The sequence below is a fragment of the Chelonia mydas genome, chromosome 4 (genome assembly GCF_015237465.2).
Source record: "Chelonia mydas isolate rCheMyd1 chromosome 4, rCheMyd1.pri.v2, whole genome shotgun sequence".
NCBI classification, from domain to species: domain Eukaryota; kingdom Metazoa; phylum Chordata; order Testudines; family Cheloniidae; genus Chelonia; species Chelonia mydas.
Window position 1 is genome coordinate 59,795,872 of NC_057852.1, and position 23,806 is coordinate 59,819,677.

A 23,806-nucleotide genomic window follows, 5' to 3' on the forward strand; every position below is an offset into this window, starting at 1 on the left:
TTTGAACATCAGCAAAGATGGCTATTTGTGAAAATGGCTATAACTAAATATGGGTTTCAGAGTAACAGCCGTGTTAGTCTGTATTCGCAAAAAGAAAAGGAGTACTAGTGGCACCTTAGAGACTAACCAATTTATTTGAGCATAAGCTTTCGTGATCTCTATTAAACAACAAACAAACCACACACACACACACACACACACACACACACACACACACACACACACACACACACACACACACACACACACACACACACAGATGAAAGTAGCAAAGTTAAATAAAGCTGAAACAAACAGTGCAAGTTTTCACAAACCTCCTACAGAGAGATCAGGTTTTCAGGGTGTTACCCTCTAACAGAGTTCTATCGCTGTAGGCATAAAACATGTCTGCATAGTTCTACTTCAGAATGTGAAAGACATCTGAATGCATCCAATGAAGTGGGCTGTAGCTCACGATAGCTTATGCTCAAATAAATTTGTTAGTCTCTAAGGTGCCACAAGTACTCCTTTTCTTTTTGCGAATACAGACTAACACGGCTGCTACTCTGAAACCTATCCTCTCTTTTATAATTCCAGTGATGGGCCTACTCTGGGCTCAAGTCACGAAGTTTGTATTTTGAGCACAGATCTCCTCAGATTAGAATGTGTTTGGATCCACAGTTTTGTTTTTCCTTATTGTAGGGATAAGAAATAGTCCTAGATTTAAAAACCATCCTTCCCTGAGTTTAGTGTCTGGATCCAGGGTTTTTATTCAGGACCATCTCGGATGTAAATCATATAAAATTACCTGCATAGCATTCTTCAGCAGTAAACCTGGGGGGGGAGATGTGCACATAGCCATCAGCGTAGCAGCTTCACTGTACTGCAAAGTTAATCTGAGTCAAAGTTTGGTGGCTAACAAATAATTAGTAAGCACATAATGGTGAGCCATGCATTCTGATTGGTGGAAGCCTGGAAGGAGACTAATCCTTTGCTCTGCTGTTACAGCTGTTAATTTTTCATAACGCATTCCCGCTTTTATAGATCACCAGTTATGGTTTATCAGCTATTATGTCTGAGAAATAGGTCAGTGCTTCATTTAGTGACCAGCTTGTTAATGGAATTACAATGCTTATATAAATCTGTTAACTAATAATTGAGCCAGTTGTTTATTATTGGTTATGTAGATTTGTGCACTTTACCCAACAGTGAAAAATGGAAAGCAAAATTAAAAGGAAAACATGCAACATGAGGAATGAAAGAGGGGCTTTCAGTTGCAAAAGTAATTTAAAATTAATTAAAATATTTTGAGGATCCTGTTTAAGCCTCTAATGTATCACTTCCTCAGGACCATAGACAGATCTTGGGAGGTGTTATTTGTTATAGGGCTTTGGAATTTTCCAATGACAGGAGATACAGAAGGGCAAATTAAGAATAGTATTTACTTTATAGTTATATAATAATTACTAGAGATGACCATAATAATTTTGGTTGGGTCATATCCTGCTCTGCGCTGCACAGATGTGTGAGGTATGGAAGAAAGCAGCATGGCAGAAGTCTGTTCCTATTTGCATAGTATATCATGGTTCCAAGAGGCATGGCCAGGCCTATGACTAGCTAATGTGCATGCTGAGGACATCAGTGGCTGCTAGCAGGATGACAATGCTCCTTCTCCTAGTTATACCTGGAAATGTTTCACCCCCCACCCATCCTATCTTGTGCCAGCCAGATAATTTCATGCCAGATACGCAGCTGGCACCACTCCCCTCCCCCAGCACAGCCACAATTGTTAAAGCCAGGATTTCACCTAGGGTGACCAGACAGCAAGTGTGAAAAATCGGGACGGGGGTCGGGGGTAATAGGGCCTATATAAGAAAAAGACCCCAAAATCAGGACTGTCCCTATAAAATCGGGACATCTGGTCACCCTAATTTCACCCTATATAAGATATGGGCCTACATTTCCCAATTGCTCTGAGATTCTATAGCTGTATCCACATTGCTAAAACTGAGACCAACTGGTACATATCTCCACTGGTCGTAGAAACAATGGAAGCTATTCTCAGCACAGGGTTAGATGACATGGTGTTAAACAACCCTGAGTCCTGTCTAAACCACAGCCTCCACTGGAAATGAATTACACACACAATTTTTCCAAAAGCAGGGAGGACTATTCGTTAGGGCAGGTATTCTGTTGTTTTAGATTTACGGATAATACTGTCTAAGGCCTGAAAATCCTTAGCTCATCTGGTCTGACACATTGAATTTTGCAGGACAATTCCCTACATTTTCAATAATGTCTTGTCTTATCTGCTTTACGTAGCTCCAGGGAAAGGGCTTTGAGCACTTGCAGTCTATTCCAATGACTAATTACTCTAAGAATGCTTTTATTTTTGTCCAATCTAAACTTTTTAGTTTTCAGCAATTGTTTCTTGTCATAACTTCTTATATCATTGTCCTCTTTCCTCAATTATATTATTTCCTTGATGACATTTAGCTATACTCCCCCCAACCCCCATTCTCATTTCTTCATCCCCTTCCCAGCTCATTATTTTCTACGTCCCTAGACCTGTATGGGGAGCAGAACATTTCCACTTGTTATCTCTTCCTCTGTGTGCTTGGCCCTTTTGCCCCATTGTAGCCCCAAACCAGTTACTCATTTCTAACACATGCCCATTTACTATTTCTGATCCTTATAATTGTCCTTAGTTCATTATTTATGATAATCAGAGCAATTTCCCTTCTTTTTCCGATTCCCAGTCCTCCTTATTTACACTATAGCCTCACACTAGAATTCCAGTTATCTATTTTAAACCATTTTAGACAAATATTCAGCTAGTGACCCACTTTCCATTAAACAAAACCACCACCAATTGTTACGTATCCAGTTAATGGATTTGTATGGAAATTTGACCTGGTACTACACAACAGTTTGATTTCAGAAACTAGAACAATACAAAAATCAACTTGGCACACATTAAATGGATTGAAAACTGGCTGACTGATAGGTTTCAATGTAATTGTAAAATGGGGGGGAGGGGGGAGGGGGGAGGGATCATCACAGAAGGGGTGTGTTTCTAGTGGGGTTCCACAGAGATTAGTTCTTGGCCCTACAATATTTAACATTTTTATGAGTGACCTGGAAGAGACTATAAAATCTTAACAGATGACACAAAGATTAGAGGGAGTAGCAAATAACAAAGAGGACAGGTCACTGATACAGAATGATCTGGATTGCTTGGGAATCTTGGGGCAAGCAAACAGTATGAGTTTTAATATGGCTAACTGTACACGTACACATATAGGAACAAAGAATTCAGGCCATTCTTACCAGATGGGGGACTCTATCCTGGGAAGCACTGATTCTGAAAAAGACTTGGGGGTCATAGTGGATAATCAGCTCATCCTCATGAGAGCTGTGATTTAATCCCCTCCAAAACACTTACAGTGTGTCCCATCTACTGTATCAAAACAAACTTAATCCAAACTCTTCAATCCTCCTCTTCAGCTTTGTTCTTGTCAGCTTGGACTATAATGAAGAAAATAAAACAGGTACTGGAAATCTCACAGCTAACCTGCACAAAGAGTTTGAGAGCTGAGGTAGGAGCAGTCACAGATCATAATTACAACAGCAGCAGACTATATTTTATAGCCTCCAAAACCTTAATGGCACCAGTATAGTCAATGGCACCAGTAGTACCTCTTCGGAAGAGAAAAAGATCTTATCACAGGTTTACAATGAGAAAAATAAAAGTTCCTTGTTTATCTTGTGTGTATGTGGTTCAGCTAAATCTGTCTGTGAATGATCAGGCACTGTCTGCCACCTGGTTTCGTAGATTTTTAAGGCCATAGGGGACCACTACTATGATCACCTAGTTAGACTTACTGAATAATATAACTTTTTGTTCAGACACTTTATTTTATCACTGGGACTACAGGTTATTGTCAGAGTGATATTTCCAGAAATATAAAGTAACATGTGTCAACACTTTTCTGAACAGGGGCTCCAGTTTTTTAAATCTTGACCAAGGTCTCCAATAGAGAGAGCATACAGTTTGTATGATCCCTCCATGGGAAGCTGCATTTGAACACAACTGCTTCTGAAGCTTGAGGGTGGAGGAAGACAATGGGGGAAATTCTATTTTTCAAGTCAGGGTGCAATAGACAGAAATCAAGTTATAGCAAATGCAACTTATATACAATTGCAATAGAATGTAAAGAGCAAGCTGGAACATAAGAATTACTCCTTAATAAACTGAAAACCTGAGAAAGAATATACTGAATACCAGGGTTATACAGCAGAACCGTCATCTGTGTTACAATTTTTAATGTCAAACTTTGTATCCATCACAACCATTGTAGCTTAGCTTGAACAAAACCTTTTGTTAATATGGGATCTGATTCTGCAACTCTTACATCCTGTCTTCACTTCAAAGTTAACTTAAGTCATAACTTGAGTTAAGGGGTTTTGTGTGTGGATGGGACTCATGTTAGGTGCTACACTCCAGTGTAGCTGCACTTTTAATTCAAGTTGGCTAGCCCAGAAGGAGGTATAGGTTAAAGCTTGAGTTAACACAATTGATCTGTGGCTAACATGATCACTCTGTAGTGTGGATTCAGGCTAGCTCCATTTGAGTGCTGCTAATCCTCCAGTGCCTTCCTATAGTTTCCTGCATGTGCCCAGAGGACAGACAAGTTATCTCACAATTCACTAGGAAAGAATTCATAGAATAGCTCAGCATACTGCAGTGCAAAGAACCATGGGATGTGCCCCCAGAAATCTTAGTGCCACATATGAATTACTGCAGTGCCGGTATGGACACAGTAGCTTGAATGTTATTTCTCAGCGTGGCTGCTCTCAGTCCAGCTGGCTAACTTGAGAAGAGTAACTTGAATGTAGATAACTGAAGCTAAATCTGCATTTAGGACATACCCCTATAATCAATATTATTTATTTATGCAATCAGTCCTTTTGAAGTTCATGGAATGCTAATGGAAGTAAATGCTATTGAAGATAAATAAGTGTTGCAGAATCAAGACTATAATCTGATTTCTTGTAGAAAAGCTTTACTGCTTTGACTTCAATAAAATGTTGCCAGAGTAAGATGAACATGACTAGCTCTTTGCAGATAAATTGAATCTATTCTGATGATGTGAAACTGAAAAATTCTCAAGGACCTAGATTTATATCTTCTCTCAAACTAAAGTCATCAATAAAAAATAGCACAGCATGAAGAACAATGGGGCCCTGATCCTGATTGGGGTCTTTGAGTGAAATTAAAATATTGATATTAAATAACCAAACTCAAATTAGAAAACAAAGCATGGCACCATTAAGAAGAATCTGCACAAATAGCCCTATATATTCCTGAGCCTTTGCTTTTACATCAGAAAAGAGATTGCAAAACCATGGCTGAAATATCTTGGATGCTAGAACATAATAACAGCCATACTGGGTCAGACCAAAGGTCCATCTAGCCCAGAACCCTGTCTTCTGACAGTGGCCAATGCCAGGTGCCCCATCATCAAGTGATCCATCCCGTTGCCCATTCCTAGCTTCTAACAGTAACAGAATGAAAACACAAAATTTCAGTTGAAAAAGTCTACGTTTTCACTTTTGTTCAACAAAATGAAAAATCAATTTAAAAAAAAGACTTCTGAAGCATGAAAACCCATCTGAACCTAAAAATAAAGAACCACAAATTGTATAGTTAACTAATGGAGAAATAAATAAACATCCTGTTGTCAGGCAGAGAGAAGAATCAGTCAGACAGATGGTACATAAAGCCCTTTTAAAATGGTCAAGTTAGGCTGTTTAGTTTCATTCTGAGAAACATTAAAATACAGTACAATGAAACTTGTGTGAATGGCATAGGTCACATAGGCTTAAGTGGCACACAATCGGTTAACACCAAGCAACAGTATATGTTGAAGTCTACATCCATGACAGAACTCTGAATCAAGCAGCTGAAAGACATGGTATTGGAGAGAGACCCTGACCACACTGTGCTTGTGTTTGAAACCATTTTCACGCACTAGTATAAACTAATACAATTCTAACAATACGGCTAGTGCCCACGTTTATCATTATTACAAACTGTTCCAACTATTTTCAGAAACTACAGGCTACCAGCATGGTTGTTAAAAAGAAACAACTTATCTATAACAGACAAGAAAATGTGACATAACTCTACTGGCAACGAATGGGTTGGAAACAGTTGTCAAGGATGTTATATGTATGTTATATCCTTGACAACTGTTTCCAACCCATTCGTTGCCAGTAGAGTTATGTCACGTTTTCCTATCTGTTATAGATAAGTTGTTTCTTTTTATATATATACACACACTTCTTTATATATATACTGGTATACTTTAAATGTCTGCCAACAGTACAAATATATAGGGCCCTACCAAATTCACAGTCCATTTTGGTCAATTTCACAATCATAGGATTTTAAAAATTGTAGATTTCATGATTTCAGCTATTTAAATCTGAAATTTCACAATGTTGTAATCGTAGGGGTCCTGACCCAAAAAGGAGTTGACGGGAGGGTTGCAAGGTTATTGTAGGGTGCGTTGTGATACTGCTACCCTTACTTCTGCATGGCTGCTGGCTGAAGGTAGAGCTGCTGCCAGCAGCAGCAGCACAGAATTACGGATGGCCTGGTATGGTTTTGCCACCCTTACTTCTACGCTGCTGCTGGTATGGCGCTGCCTTCAGAGCTGGGTGCCTGGCCAACTGCTGCCACTCTCCAGCTGCCCAGCTCTGAAGGCAGCAGCGCACAAGTAAAGGTGGCAATACTGTGACCCCACTGCAACTCCTTTTTGTGTCAGGACTGCCAATTTGAGAAATGCTGGTCTGCCTCGTGAAATCTATGTAATATAGGTAAGACCCTACCAAATGCACGGCCATGAAAAATGCGTCACAGACCGTGAAATCTGGCTTCCCCCTGTGAAATCTCATCTTTTGTGTGCTTTTACCCTTTACTAAGCATTTTTCATGGCCGTGAATTTGGTAGAGCTCTACAAATATTTGTTGAACCTTGTTACATATAGAGAACGTCAATTTGGTGAACCTTGTTATATATAAAGTAGGACCTTAACTTTATTCTGAAAGGGGGTAAAAATCTTGAACATCTTCAAAAGTAGTATGGGGTTGCAATTAGAAGAAACATTTGTTTGTGGGAGGGACTCAAGGAGGAGGAAGGAGCTGGGGAATATTAGAGTGTCTCAAGAAGTGAGATAAGGCTAGAAACCTACCAGAGGCCACAACAGGTATGTCAACTACACAGCAATTAATAACCTGCAGCTGGCCCAAGCCAGCTGACTTTGACTAAGGGGCTCTGGCTAGGGGCTGTTTAATTGTGATATAGGTGTTCAGGCTTGGGCTGCAACCTGAGCTCTGGAACCCTCCCACCTCACAGGGTTCTAGAGCTGAGCTATAGCTTGAGCCCAAATTTCTACACCACAGTTAAACAGCCTCTGAGCCCAGTCCCTGTGAGCAAAAGTCAGCTGGCATGGGTCAGCTATGAGGTTTGAACTGCAGCATAGACATACCCAGAGAAGAAGAAAGTAATGGAATCAATATTAGGAATAGCAAGAAGGTGGATCCTTACTTAATTTAATCTAAATGGTTTGGGTTCAGATCGGGTATGTAATAAGATTCACGGCTCTTCTTTTTTTCTAACCAATTTGTCCATCCTGATTTTCAATCCCCAGGCAATATTCACAGAGTAGACGCCTCTAACAATGTAACAGCAACACTCTAGGCTAAAAGTACCATCTCTGCATATCTTAGTGCTACTTGTCCTTGAATTTTAGCTTGGCGTATGCTGCATTCGTGAGGATGAATTTTCTGTTGGGATTTGGAATGTCATTAGAACCATACTGCAATGAATCTATGGCCTCCTAGGAAATCATAATTATCATTATGCTGCACATCACGGCCATTTGGTACTTTACCATGACAAGTGGTTTATAACTCAGATCTTCCTGCTAAAATGAACTGGGGTCCATATGATTTGAATGAAGTGAGAGGCTACTTTTATTGTTAACAGTATTAGTGCTTATGACACAGTTAATCCATGCTAGTTCCATCCAGTAGACGCCAATGGTATATACACATTAGCCCCGTGGTTATCAGGGGTTTGCCCTGAACTTTTTCTAATGCTCTGGAAAATGAAGGATTCAGAGCCCAAAGAGTGGCTACTAAAAAGTAAGTTCGTTTGACTCATTCTCTTAGAAAGAGGTTAGCAGAATAAAAAAATTCCACAATTCCACAAACCAGTTCATTGCAATATTATTCTGTTCGCCTCACTGAGTACTAACAGCTGAATCTGTGACAAGCTTCAGAACTGTGGCAGACTTGTTTGAAATTATACATGAAAAGCCTTTGGCTAAAATGTATAGTGTCTTCGTGTATAGTGTGTTAGTCTTATAAAAATATTTAATGTTGGGACTCTATGGGATGCTTGTAAGTTGCTGCATGCATTAATGTCACTAATGTGGAGATGGAATGGATCCCTCTTCATTTTCAATAAAATTGCATTGCATTGACTGGCTCCTTAAGAGGATTCTGTACTATTGCACACCATTGATGCTGTATAAGTGGGGCCCTACCAAATTCATGGCCGTGAAAAACGCATCACGGATTGTGAAATCTGGTCTCTGCTGTGAAATCTAGTCTTTTGTGTACTTTCACCCTATACTATACAGATTTCACAGTGGAGACCAGTGTTACTCAAACTGGGGGTCCTGACCCAAAAGGCAGTCCTGGGGGCGGATTGCAAGGTTATTGTGTGTGGGGGGTCACGATATTGCCACCTTTACTTCTGTGCTGCCGTCAGAGCTGGGTGGCCAGAAAGTGGCAGCTACTGGCCAGGCACCCAGCTCTGAAGGCAGCACTGCCAGCAGCAGTGCAGAAGTAAGGGTGGCAATACCATACCACGCCATCCTTACTTCTGCACTGCTGCTGCTGGTGCCACTGCCCTTAACTAATCTTCTGTATTGTGATGTTCCTTGATGGCCCATCTGATTTTCATAGTCCTTCTGGATGGGCGGTGGGATGATCCCTGTGCCTAAGTTCACAAGTTCAGAGCAAACATTTTCAAGTTATAAAGCAAAACTTATATATTTTCTTGTCATGTCAGTATTCCATGCTGTAAGTGACATTAATACATGCAGCAACTTACAAGCATCCCATAGAGTCCAAACACTAAATATTCTTTTAAGACTAATACCTATTATGAGCAAAACTAGCATACAGGTGAACTGGTCTGGTCTCCAGCTATGGGTTTGCTAGTTCTTAGCTAATGCCTGTAGCCTGAGCAAGAGCTGGTATCAGCGTCACATTTTGATACTCTACAAAATCTTAAAACAGACAGAGATAAACTGTTTCCATGTTGTATTATAGCACCAATGTTGTTCTGAAATATATTCTCTTCTGGAGGCTCATTTACTTGGGCTAATAATCTCACGCTAGTGAATTACTTTTTTTTTTTTTAAAAAAAGAGATCTCCAATGTGCAAAAGACCAACATTGGCTAGAGACAGATTTCTAAAACAATGAAGAGTTTTCATTTGAGCGCAGAGCCTTGTCATTATTTGTTCACTTTGGAAACAGCTCCTTATTATGTGACGGACAATAGTTACAAACAATACCTTGTTCTGAACCAGCGTGTTTTTAGCACACAAATGTATCCCACTAGTCTGTGACGTTCCACGGCTACTAGTACTGAAATCCATACGAGCTTAGGTCCATCTTTACATGAGAAGAACACTGGGCTAAAATTGATGTGGTGCAAACAACTCCCAAGTACAACTTCAGGTGGTGTTTTTCAACAAAGCCTGTAATTTCAGATAAAGCCAGAAGCTTCAGAGTCTCTCCAGCTTTTAGGTGGCAGACACTTTTACATTTGAATTTTATAACTACACAAAGCACATTCATTCATTAATTTACAAGCAACCTAAGATTTTTATAATGCAATTTGGAAATCAATTTTCAGCCATTTCTGATCATTTTTATGATACTACTACCTTGAAGGCTAATGACAAAGATTGAAATAGAACGAGTCCATCTTAAAAAGTAGTTGGGTCAGATTCCTGATCTGTAATATGTGAAAAATAATGTTCACCCCTTTGTAGGGTTGTATTGAGGATCCTCAGGTTAAATGCTTGTTTGTGTCTCTGAAAATCATTGTAGCAGTGCTAAATAATAATAGTATTATGTTTAAGTCTTAGGGACTGAAGTATGTGCTTAAAGCACACGTTTAGATACTTTACTGAAAAGGAATGCTTTCCTAAGTGAGGGCTTTAACTTATGTGATCAAGCATTTGAAAGTTTGGAAATGCCAGATTCAAAGTTATCTGTGCTATCTTAATTCAACTCCTATGTGGATTATGATAGTCTTTAATTACATGATCACACACTACTTTTTCCAAAAGACTTCTGCCTCAGTTAACCCTGTGGGACTACTTGCATGTTTAAATTTAAATACACAAGTCTTTGCAGGATTAGGGTCTTACTTTTGAGGTATTCCCCTTGATTTCAAAGGGACTACTCATGGGTAAGATACCGCTCAATTTAAGTAACAGTAGAAGAATTAGGCCCGTAGAATCAGATTTTTAGGTGTTTAAATACCTTTAAAAATCTGACTCTTAATATCTAATTTATTTATAGTTGTAACCCTGTTTGCCTATGTAGTATAGTGCAGTACTTAATATGGAATTGGTTGTAGGCAAAGGAAAAAAAAAAGTTGAGCTGTTTTGAGTTCAGGGTTGTAGATGGGAGGATCAAGTGAGAAATACCATGATCTAAAAAAGAATCAAGAAACATTTAAGCAATGTTATTTTGGGACTCTAAGTTTATCTTCAGCTACTTAAGGTGTGGCTGGAAAACCATACTGCTCACATAACAGTCTGGACAGGATATTGGGTTTTTGTAGGACAGCTAGGTTTACTGAGAGAATGTGATTTTAAAAGATTTTACTACTTGAGAAAATTCGACCTTTATAATGTCAATGACACGAACAGTGAAAAACCGAGATAACGTATTTAAAACAAAAAGCCACATTTCCTTATATGTGCAACTGACAGCATCAAGCTCACTAGAAGTGGAGTTTGAAAAATCTAATTTAGTTTCCACCAGCACCATAAATATTGTTTCTTTACTTCGTTCATTTCAGGGTGGATTTGATTTAAATCACTAGTCAGGAAGACTCTATTTAATCATGGATTTCTACATAAAAGTGCATTCTTGTTGGTTGTTATAACCTTAATATATTTTCTTCACAACCCAGAGATAGATGTAGGTTTCATTTTTAGAAGGTACACACTATACATTTTAAAGTGATTTATTTTGAAAACTTTTCAGATTAGTTTTACAGCTATATCAGAAAATGAATGATTGTTTGGTTATTTCAGTTACCAAAGGTAATTCAAGCAGATATTTATGAAATCATTGGGAGGTGAACTATCTCCAACTCAACAGGTTAATCATTAATATTTGGAGGATTTTCTTGCCATGTTGCATTAGGAAGAGAACACCACCAGACAGACATTTAAATTGTTTTATTTAACTAAAACAACATTATGTCTTCTGGATTTTTTTCTTCAACAGCAAACCTATTTTAACAAAACAAGCATATGAATTTTTGAGTTTAGTTAAACATTCAAGTTTTTCAAAATCAGGTTTGTTTTTGTTAAAATTGTTTTTAACTAAAATAATTAAAAGAATTTAAAAAAACAAAACAAAAATTAAATCGACTGTCAGCCAAGTCAACATGAGAAACTTAAAATATTGGCTTCTGCAGCTAACTCAGTCGTCTTCTCCTTCATTTTCCTGTTTGTTCATAATCTGGAGAAGAAAAACAAGCTTTCCTGCTTTTTCAGATCCCAAACGATTTCTCAGTTTGGAATGAATTAGTCCAAAGGAAGAAAATATTCTTTCTATACCAGCAGAAGAAGCTACTGCTGTTAAAAGTGAGATTATCACTTCAACAGTCTCTGAATCCAAGTGCTTAAGTGACTTCCAACAGTTCACTAGTGGGACTTTCTTTAAAACATCATCAGCAAACATATTTCTTGAATGGTTCACCCTTACCTCTGACGTTTATTATAACTGGCATTATGGACGGATGATTGCTGGATGTCCATGTCATAGCCAACTCCTCTTCTTCAGCAGTTAAGGTTTGACCCTGGTACCAAGTATTGAGAATATTGACAAGAAAATGAGCTGGAGATCATGCTTGTCCCATTCGTTCTTTTAATGCTTGTAATTTAACTCTGTCGTTGCATATTTCTCTTTTTCAGATCTCACTCAGTTCCTTCCAAATTTCAACAGCATCAGCAATAAAACAGCTATTTCCCTGCATTTTGTTCAAGGCTACAGAAGTAGGCTTCAGGGTACTCAGCACGTGTTCAACATTTCTCTTAAGCCCAATGTTGAGAATGTTTAGTGGTTGTTACAATTTAAACTAATTTACAGTTGAGAACACGAGTAATCACAGTGACAAATTTAGTGAGGTTTTGGTGTAAAATACAGGTTACTTGAACGATCTCCTTTTTTCAGTGCCTCAGAAAGAACACAGAAAAACTATATCAACGTCACTCAAATCTATACTTGCATATAAGTGATGTTTTCTACTGTACACAGAAGGACTAACAATTTGTAGTATTTTTCAACTAAAAACATAATGGACAAAATTTTGTACCTTTAAAAAAGTGGCTCTCAAGACTTATATATGCTAATATATAATAAAAACCAGTACTACTGATCTATTACTTCCAGCTTACCTAGCTGTCAGAATATTACATCTCTCTGGTACATGGGAGCATATGGCTACATTTCTCAAACAAGCTGCTTCACTCTGTTTTGTTGATCCCTGGATGCACAGAAAATTTCTCCAAATAATTTCCCAAAAGCATTAGAGTCCAGATATTGATGTCTATCCTCAAGTCCCAGTAACTTCAAAGGGAGTTGTGCATTCTTAGAACCTCTCAGAACCTTGCAGAAATGTGCCACAAGAATAAAATCCCCCCAATGGGTTATTTTTACTAAAATTTTCTACTGCGGATGTGGTCTTAGAAAGTAAATTTAACTTGAAACACCCAGTTTAAACAAGGACTTTTAAGCTGGAGAAGGCTTTCAAGTATATCAAACATACCTTTACTTTTTTTTCTTATTTTTCTGGCCTTGTTTGCAAGTTATTGAAATTATGTTCTTAAGATTGCTCCCTTTCCCTTCTTACCTGACTACCAGTGAGGATATGGTACTGACTGTGGCAGACCTGATTTTTTTTTAATTGAAAAGTGCAATCTCACAGTACAAAATCATCAACTCATGGAAGGCTAAAGCAAGAGGATGACTATGGAGGAATAAATGTACAAATATATAAAATAGTAGCCTAATAGAGAGAATGACCAGTCAAGCAAACTGCCTTTTATATAAATGTTCATAATTTCAAACATTTTTCAGTTTGAAGCCACAATTCCCTTCATCCTCTCCCCTTTTTAAAATGAAGAGTCTTTATGTGCTTGGCAGATTTACATTAAGCAATTTAAAATATATCCATACATGAGTGTGTATGTGGACTAAAGTTAAAAATATATTTACATATTCAAATTCCTTTTTCACCATTACCACTCAAGACTCGAAAAATATTTTCCTGCTGAAACAGTTGATCATATTGCAGCCACTTGAAACAACAGCTGAATCTGTTTTAAGTTTCTATACAGAATCTCAAATTATTTGAAAAACAAATATTTGTAATTTTTAAGTCTACATACAGTAGTGAACAGTGTAGATTTTACTATATGAAAGAATTTAAAAAGTGAACAGAAATGAAATGACAATAAATTTGTTCAGTTTGATTGGCAAGTTCTGCTACTAGTCTGTTGCTAGGCAGTGGCAGCATTCTCACTTTTGTGTTGGCTGGTGTTCTGAGAGCAAGAGTAAAATTTTCCAAAGCATCTGACTTAAAAGTTTGAATCTCGTTTTCAAATGGGACTTTGGCTCTTAAGTCAATTAGGTACTTTTGAAAATTTTACTCAAGCCTAATGTGGTTAACTTCAAAAATATTTCAATGTAAGAGTTCTCTAGCTGGCCTCAACATGAAAAAAGAGGTTTGAAAATATTGAGTTCTAAATTATATCAAAAATATGGACTCTTGAGAGGTTTTTTTAAATGAAAGTTTTACAATTCACTTTCAATGTCTAAGGCCAAAGTAGTAAGTTATTTCTTGCTCCTGCCTTGTTTTGTTAGCATGAATAAACTCAGACTTTTCAAATCCCTGAATTTCTGATATTTCCCACGGTCACACATTACCCCTGCACAAAATAGCAAAAATCCCAATTATAATTATAAGAGCTACTAGGCTACTATTCTGCATAAAATTATTTCAGTAAAACATTATTATAGTGCCTATTGCTGTCCATTATCTTTGCTTGTTTAGGTGTTCACAGACCTGCTTATTTCAGTTTCTCCTGATCTTCTAAATCAGTTTAGAAAGATTGCAACTATTCTACAAGACCTTGGGTTAATAAAAATTCTGTTGCGTTCATGCCCCCTTTACATCCCTCACTTATTACATCTGGCAATAAAGATAATTCATCTTCACTATTTAGCGTACAAGCCTGCTCCATTTAGTTAATGCAAATTTTGCCATTGACTTAGAAGGAAGCAAGGTCAGGTTCCTTAGTTAGCCAGGCATTTCAAGCATGTGGTCCCTGCACCCACCTGGAGACCCACTGACATCAATGAGTCACAGCTGCAGGGTCTGCTCGGTAGATTGGCTTGCAGGATCAAGGCCACTGGGATTTTGCTTTAATTGGAGCCACACTAAGGGAAACATATATCAAAGTATTTGACAAGCTTCAAATCATAATAATATTAAAGGAAAATTAGTCCCAGGTTTTATGGTATTTAACATTTCATTTTCTGTAGCTTTAAAATAGCCTTAGCTTGCATAAGAAGTAATGTTTTCTAAATGTTGGGTCTAAAGCATTTAGTGACAGACACAACCGATCCTCCCAATTTACAAGTCACAAAAATCTATATTCTTCCAACAGCATTCTAAGAGGATGATGGAGCAGGATGCATTTTCCACATAATCTATAAATCTCTGGGTAAGATGTTGACTGTATTTGTCATTCAGAAAAAGAGCCCAATTATATTTTTGATAGAACTCTTAGTCATTTTGTAACAAGAAACCAAAAAGTAGATAATTAATACTGTTGTAGATAACAATTCTCATGAAAGATTCATAAAATTTAGCCATAGGAAATCTGTCACATGAAAAGGAACATCATGATTTGTAAGGTAACATTTTGATACATCCCTGCTACCAGAAAACATTGTATTTACAATTGGATACAGAATCCTATAAATGTAACATAAATATAGTCTTACTCAAACTATTAATTTCCAAACAGCACATTTAAAATACCAAGAATTTTAAAAAACATGGAGTAAGGTTTAGATACTAGCTCCAGCAATAGATTCTATATAACTTAGGTTTTCTAAAGTGCTCCTGTAAAATATAGTATTTTCTCAGAAATCAGAAAAACATAAAAGTTATTGACTTTAAAAATATGAATATTTTGCTAAAGTAATATATCTACAATATGCTTAAAAATGAACATTTTGTTTTTAACTTTTACAAATGCTAGACCTCATCTACAGTGGGATTTTGGCTACTCATGTAGCTGCACTTTACTCTAGGCTCAGTTTAGGAGCGCAATGTAATTTACCACACTGTAAATTGCACCAATTCAAACCACATGCACATTATGAGTTTGCACTGGTGCATAAAATCCTAGTTTAGATAAAGCCTCCATACTACATATTTCACAAATAAAAATTTACGTACTTTACTTGGTTTATATCAATACTGTTACTAACTACAGTAAACGTAAGAGTTTTGTGAGATTTAAAATGCAGATACTGTATAAACTAATCCTAAATTGTTCTATTTATCACAGAAAAATATAGAAGTACATAGTGTAGAAGGGTCTACATCAAACCCAAATTTCAGATATCAAAAGATTGAAATGGGTCTCCATTTTGAACTCGGATGTACAATCCATCAAATAGAGTCAAATTTGTTTTTGTTTAAACATTGGTGTATGGTTGTGCTATTCATATAGATCCAGGTCAAACATATCTTTTAAAAATAAAACAAGCACCAATTTTCCACAGTTTCTCATTTAAAAAACAAATTCTGATATCTACGTATCATCACTAGGATTCTTTAACAAGAAGAAAGTTCTACATTTAAAAAAGCCTTAGTAATCTAAGAGATCAAACTTTTTTTTTGTTTGTATTTTAAAACAGAGTAAAAGTCCTTTATTGAAATACAATACCAACTCCCACTAACTTCAGTGGAAGTGTGTGTGGTGTGTGTGTGTGTGTGTGTAAGAGAGAGAGAGAGAGAGAATCAATAAAAAGGGAACAAACTGCCAGTTCAATATCTGCCTCAAGTTATGAACTGGAAAATCATTTTTTACTTTTCTTGTACCTTCCACAGTTATCAAGTTAAAAGGCCCAAGAATACGCAAAGGTTGGTTACCCCTCTTCCCACCCAATTTTAGTTTATCATCCCCATATACTTGGAAGACCTCAGTTCAGAGCTCCATTATTTTAAATTGTATTCGTCATACCTACATATGTTTGCAAAGCAAACCACAGAACTGTGCCACAGGTTTTTATTTGGTTTTTAACTGGCTAAATAACTAGTTTTTCCATTTAAATGCTTTCATACTTGGATAAACCCTCATTTAGATGCTACACGCTGAATAAAATTATCTAGATCTGCTAGGGAATTATGAAGAGACTCATTCATGTCTTGACTTCTGAGAAACCTTCGAAGAGTATCTAAAGCAGTCAGAGCCTCATTTTTTGATGGCAAAGGCTGTTCAATTCCTGGATATCCATCACCTTCTTCTTCCTCTTCATCATAAACAAACATATCAGTTTTAACTGAAGCGGTTTCTTTGGTCCATATCATTTCATTATTTGTGGGCATTTCACATGTTACCAAGTCATCATCCAAAGCTGCATACTCCTCCAAAGATAAACCTTCTGGAAACTTTACCCCAGCTGCCAATGCATGTGCAATCAAATCTAAACCACTTTCAATCTCTCTGTCTGTGTCACCATTTTCCCCTGTTTGTGATTTGAATCCTGCTTCTTTGTAACTTTTAACAACAGTCTCTGGAGTTACATTCCTCCAGCATAGGTGCAACATATCAACTGCATCCAGTAGAGTCAATGTAAACTCTTTACTACCTTCTACGCAGTCTATAAATCTCTTGATAAGACGATGCCTGTATTTGACTTTCAGACTTCTTATAACTCCCTGTTTCATAGCTATAAATTTGGATGATGAGCATGGAGGAAAGAACACCAGTTCAACAGACTTTAGATTCTTTACCTCTGGGTGAGCTGGGAAAGAGTCAACAAAAAATACTACTCGCCGCTGCTGTGCTTGAAATCTTTCATCAAGTTTATGCATCCATTGTTCAAATACTTCTGAGGTCATCCATGCCATATCATTTGCCTCATAATCCACAGGCAGCGACTTTACATCTTTAAAGCAGTGCGGATTTTTATTTTTGCCAATAACAAGCAAAGGAAGTTTCTCAGAGCCATCCATATTTGTTCCAATCACTACAGTTATTCTCTCTCTGCTTAGTTTGCCAACAGAACAAGTTTCCCCCTTAAATGCAAAAGTATTATTAGGTAACATCCGATAAAACAATCCCGTCTCCTTTACATTAAACACATTTTTTGGCTGATAATCATTTAAATAATAAGGAAGAACATTTTGGTACCAAACAGTTAAAGTATCTGCTGTAGTAGCCACAGGTTCTGTAGACTGAGACCTGAATACTAAACCATATCTTGATTTAAAACGATCAAGCCAGCCATTACTGCACTTAAAATCACTATGTCCAAATTTCTGAGCAAAATTATTAGCTTTGAAACGCAACATTGGGCCATTTACTGGTACATTCAAGCACTGAGCAATTCTGTACCACTTCATTAATGCCTCTTCCAGATCTGTATAAAAAGCTGTTCTTAGTCTTTTTCTTTTAGGATCAAATCGTAAGGACTCAAAAGCTTCTAGAACCTTATCTTTATTCTTCATAATTGAAGACAATGAATTTTTCTTTATGCCGTATTTTGCTGCAATGTCTGCTTTTTTCTTGCCACTTTCCACAGCATTTATTATGTCCATTTTTTCCTCAATGGATAAACTTTTCTTTTTCCTTATTACAGGTAAAGACGAGCGATCCACTGAAGTCTCTGCCATGGTATCCTGTACTCTTTTACAAATAAGCACACACACACACAAACACTCTTTCTAGTCCTTTCTGATATCAGCTTCTTTTATTAGATTAGTTTTCAAGTATATAGACTGATGTCACAGTCCTCACATTGTGAATGCTGATGTGGTAAAGTCACTGGTATCTTCCTGGATACTATCAGTACATTAATAGCAATTTAGCCTCTCTTACGTCTCCTTTGAATGTATTTATCTAGAAAGAGTCTAAAAACTAGGTTAGTATTTATACAAATTAACACGATGATTACAAGTTCCTTTCAGGTTCATTCTGGGAAACTGCCCTCATGCCCCCTACCCCCAAAGACTGAAAAGCAAGGAGTGGTGGGGGGGGGGGGGGAGGATGACTTCATTGACATAGATATAAAAACCTTTCAGTGCTGCTGATTTATTTCTGGTGCGTTATAATCCCTGACCACACCTAGGAACTAATTCAAAGAAGAGAACATAGTCCATAAGAAAGTGGCCTCCAGTGCCCTTTCCTGTATGGACAAAGAATATTTTTTAATGGATGCAGAGCTGTCTGTTATTCTTTTTGTGCAGGACCATCCCAAGTGCTAAAGTCGCTCTCATGCTAAACCCTAGGAAAGACTTTGCTGCTGGCAGCAGGTTTCCTCGAGGCCAACTGTTTTCTTCACCTCAGGCCACTAAAACAAGAAGAGAGGAAGCACATTAGCAGAATTTCTTTCATTTACCTAATCACAGGCCCCCTGGATTTCATTTGGGCGTCAAAGGGATGTTATCATGTTGCCAACTTGAGTCTTTCAAGGTGCTGACAATAACCTGGAGACTTGGAGAACCCTGCAGCAGCTGGGCCCACACTGCGAACGGGACAAACACGCCCCCACGTAACCGCTCTTGTCCGCTGAATGGACACGGACCTTCGCTTCGTGTCTCTCTCTCGCTGACCCCGCACACGGAAGGGGGAGGAGGCAGCGAGAGCAGCTGCTACCTGGCTGGGGAGCGGAGCAAGGGCCCTTCCCCCGGCACGGTGTCCCCCAGCCCACCAGGTACCCAGAGGGCGGGGAGTCTAACACCTCTGCGCCTCCCAGCGCCTCCCGCGGGGCAGCGGACGGGCCCTGCCAGACAGCGCAGCTCGCTCGCTGCCCTGTGGGTCAGGGGCGCCGCTCAGTCTGGCTGAGCCCAGCGCTGCAGCCGGGCGGCGACATGCACCGGCAGGAACCCGCCCGCGCCCCGAGCGTCAGCGAGAGACCCCCCAGGGCACACCCAGCGCCCCTGTCCTGTCCCAGCCCCCCGGAGCCCCGCCCGCCCCCGCTCTTCTCTTGGGGCGGGGGAGGCTGCGCCGCGCTCCCTGCTCGGCTGCCCCGAGCGGAGTGGGGAGGGGCTCACGGTGTGCGGGTGTAGCCGCCACCGGACGTCCCGCACCGGGAGTCCGCTTCTGTCCCCTGCCGAACCCACAGGCCGCCGCGGAAGCCGGTGAAGGGGCGGGGCCCCGGATGTCGTTGCTATGGTCGCTGCATGGAGGTAGCGACACCATAGAAATGGACATTGTTGGCTAGAGTGACTTTTCGACGTCATGGCCATAGAGAGGCCACCGCTGCCCCATTTCCGGCCAAGCACTTCCGGCTGCCGCTGGTGCCGGAGAAGGAAGAAATAAAGGTGCAGACGTTGGCCCTGGAGCCTGTTTTGCCCGCTAGAGCCGCCCCTTTCCCCGCCGGGCGTGACAGCAGTTGTCCCTCGTCCGCCCACCGCGGAGCAGGGCCGGGCAGCGGCGCCCCTGGCAGGTGAGAGGAGGTGGCGGGGGGCTGGGCAGCGCTCTGTGCGGGGCCCAGGTGCTGGAAGCCTCTCTCGGGGGGGCGGTGGCGGTTCCTAGCGCTGCGCTCCGGGGCGAGCGGCGGCTGCTGTCCGCGCAAGGCGCAGCTCGCGGGCAGTGGGCGGGGAGCCGGGCAGTAGCGCCCGCTTTCCCTCCCCCCCGCTTTGCTGTGTACGTGTCACGTCTCGGCGCGGAGGCCGGGAAGCTGCTTCCTTGTCCGACACGGGACCCGCGAGCCCCCTTCCCGGTGCCGCGTCCTTCGGCCCAGGTGCCGGCGCTCCCAGCGGCGGCGCTTCCCTGAAGGTAGGTCCCACTCCCCGTCATCGCTGCACGCCTGTCAGCAACGAAAGCTTGATCCTGACACACTTTCCCTTACCCGGGCTGCCATCCGCGTATCCCGGGTTATTCCCCAGGGACCGGCAACCCGCGAGCGCCTCGGTGGGCTGCAGAGGATCTGCAGAGGGACTCCGGTTGTTAGTTGCTGTTGGTGTTCATTTTTAGTTTTTATTTTTAGCTAACTTTTACCGCCTTGCAATTTTCAATAATAATTGGCATCTAGAGGCTTATTTGAAATGATTAAATAAATGAATGTTTAACTGGTTGTTTGTTTAAAAATGAAATAAACGTAAGTGAAAAGAAAAAACAAGATTTTTTAAAATAGTCATTTGTTTTGATCCTTTGTTTCCACACACTGTTTAACCACAAGAAAAAAAAGCCACTTACCACATTGATTACATGGTAGTAAGAAATAAAGTGTGGAAAGCATCAAGAGGAAATGATACAAGCCATAATTTGCAGCAAACTGTGTGAAAGACATGTTACCTCTTTCAAAAGTCTGTTTAGATAAGACTTGCCCTCCCCTTGTATGTTTGCAGTTTTTTTTAAATGGCTTATTGAGGAAATTATGACCAGTTCTTGGTAGTTTTCAGTTTAAAATAAAAGTTTCAATTTCTCGGTGTACAACACTCATACTCTCACTTGAAGATCTGGAGAACCATTTTGTCATCTGGTGGAGTCACATGTCAGGGTAAAGAGTCCTGATATTGCATTGCAGTGGTGTTAGGTCATTGTATTTCAGTCCTTCACTTTCCTCCCCACTTTCCTAGCTCCTATAAGGAGTTGGAATTGCCAACATCTGTCACCTTCCATTTGCTCAGAAATCCTGCAGCTTTCTCACATGTGTTGGAGGACATAGGGAGCACTCTTGTGATTGAGATTCTAGTTGTAACCGTACAGAAAGTGGGATGCTTCTTGAATGTAAAATTGGAAACTAGTCGCAGTGTAATACGCAACACACCTTCTGACTTCACTGGGAGGAAGAACCTCAGGGAAGATGCAGAACAAATATTTGTTTTGTTTTATAGCACTATTGAGGAGCTTTACAAAGTGACAAAATGGGTGCAGGGGGGGAATACCGTACAGCATTAAATGGTTTGTGTCCATCCGCAGGATCACCCATGATTTCAAATGGGAATATCATCCACGATTTTATTTATATCTTGTGGCCTAAACACTTAGTCAGTAGAAATGCTTTCAGCACCAATGATCTTTCCAAGTTGTGGTTTTGCACTCATGACTGGAGTGGGCTTGAGGAAGAGATTATTTTGTGGTTTGTAGCTCAATGGCTTATTGTTCAAAAGCCATTTTATTGGGGCTGACAGTTTCAACCCTTCTATGTGAAGGAGAGATAGGCAGTGATTGGGAGAGGATGAAGTTGGACAGCGGTACATTATTTTTAATCGGCCTGTGTTTGACATGTGTTAGGTAGAAAGAAGTGAATGGTCCTTGGGGAATTGCAAATTTTGTGCTCTAGTTGTTCAGGAGTAATTGTGCCTCGATCACAGTATTACCAGTTCATTTAACCAAGTGGCAGCATGCTCTTTTTTATATCACTCTGCTAGGTAGTTAAGGTGTTTTCGCCAATTAAATTAGGTTGCCTGTCTACAGTAGAATGAACCAGAGCAGGTGGCTGATAGTTGTGGCTCTGTTGAAGTACGGAAGTGAACTTGTTAAATCCATGGGACAGCCAAAATTTATATTTCCTTTGACAGTCTTTCAAAATAAGAAAAAAGGTAATACTTTTGAAGCTTTTTTCAGAGTACTTAGACACAGTTTACCTTGGAAATACAACAGTGTCTGTTGTCCTTGACAGTGTTAAAGGATTCCTCATTTTAAGAATTCAGATGGAACTTTAAGCATTTAGGTTCCATCTATACTGTTGAACTCAAGTGTGCTTTAATCATGTCAGTGGACAACTGTGTTATTACTGCTCTTTTTGATACTACTGTTTTTGCAGTGTAAATGGTGGCCTTATTGTGCTCTGAGACATTTGGCAAGCCAATGTTTATTGGAAAGGTAGATTGGAGGAGCTCTGCTTATCTTGGACAAACGGCACTTGAAGAATGGACTCTGAGATGCAAATTTAAATATCTGAAACTTAAAAAGTCACTTGAGGACAACATTTTTCAGCGATACTCAATGTTTTTTTATTAGCGAGAAAGGTCGAACAATGAAGTAGGGATGGGATAATCAGTCACTTTGCATTAGTACTTACAAATTTTGTTAGATACGGTGTTACATGTTCTTTGCACAGCAGATTGAGAAAATAATCTCAAATAAAAATATGCTGTGTAACAAGCACCATTCAGCCAGAGAGGTAGTATTGTATTTCCAATTTGGTAATTCATGCATTAGTGAAGTCTGTGGTAAGTTGGTGGTCAATGTCCTTAAAGAGAACAAAGAAGTGGTTTGGAATCCAGTCTTCCTCACTGCCATGTGTGTCAATCACTAACCAAAAAAAAGTGACTCGATTAAGAGCAAACCCCTTGTTTGAATGGGAGATCTCTGATTTATTTTCTATTTAAATTAAACATATATGGTTGGAGTATGGCTATAAATGAGGTAAGTGTCACCCAGAACACCCTTTTTACATTTGGTAAAATGCAGACAGAGATTGACCAAGGTCACACAGCATGACAGAGTTAATGTCTCTGGATTTGTAGTCTTGTGTTTTAGTCATGTTCAAAATGAGTTTATTAGTCTCCTAATCCCTAGTGGAAACTTATCCCCATCAAAGACATTCACATATGGCAGAAATATTACAGGCCAAAAGTGGAGTATAAGCAGAGTTGTATGGGGACACTTATGTAGTGATCAGCTCGTGGTAAAAAGAAAAGGAGGACTTGTGGCACCTTAGAGACGAACAAATTTATTTGAGCATAAGCTTTTGTGAGCTATAGCTCACGTCATCGGATGCATTCAGTGGAAAATACAGTGGGGAGATTTATATACACAGAGAACATGAAACAATGGGTGTTATCGTACACACTGTAACGAGAGTGATCAGGTAAGGTGAGCTATTACCAGCAGCAGACTGGGGGGGGGAACCTTTTCTAGTGGTAAGTCCTTAATGTTTGCAAGTACCTATTTGCATTACTTATTGAAGTAGTTCATATGGCTTTTGGATCAGTAAGAGCAAAAATAATCCTTAGTTTGCTTGCAAAGACCGTTCTGAATGAAGCTAGTATTCTTGCTTTTGTCATGAATGCTGCTCATTCTGTAGGTGATCTTGCATAATTCTATTTACCTTTCTAAAATAAGGTAATGGGTCAGCCCAACGTAATATAATTTAGATAATTTATTTCCCCAGGTTTTCTATATCTTGCCTGTTACCTTACTTTACACATCACATGGACCACCTGACTACTCATGATT

The 23,806-nt window shown here is 39.5% G+C and overlaps 1 protein-coding gene and 1 long non-coding RNA gene across 10 annotated transcripts in view; one reads left to right on the forward strand and one right to left on the reverse strand.

Annotated features, from left to right (window-relative positions):
- Positions 1-11,977: 11,977 nt before the first annotated feature.
- LOC122465665 lies at positions 11,978-19,136 on the reverse strand. The gene is made up of 3 exons (XR_006290658.1): positions 19,014-19,136; positions 14,712-14,813; positions 11,978-12,171 (listed from the first exon to the last, which is right to left on the reverse strand). It is a non-coding gene; the product is annotated as an uncharacterized LOC122465665 (long non-coding RNA).
- The window catches only part of ARFIP1 (ADP ribosylation factor interacting protein 1), an 85,547-nt gene continuing 80,679 nt past the window's right edge, over positions 18,939-23,806 (forward strand). For 2 of the 9 annotated variants that reach the window (XM_043545829.1, XM_043545830.1), the window contains exon 1: positions 18,939-19,328. In XM_043545829.1, coding sequence (XP_043401764.1) covers positions 19,055-19,328 — 274 coding nt within the window. In that variant the 5' untranslated portion in view covers positions 18,939-19,054. Of the gene's footprint in view, positions 19,329-19,925; positions 20,064-20,257; positions 20,396-23,806 lie in introns of those variants that run through there. The other 7 variants (XM_043545833.1, XM_043545832.1, XM_027833425.3 and 4 more) reach the window with 7 other exon arrangements.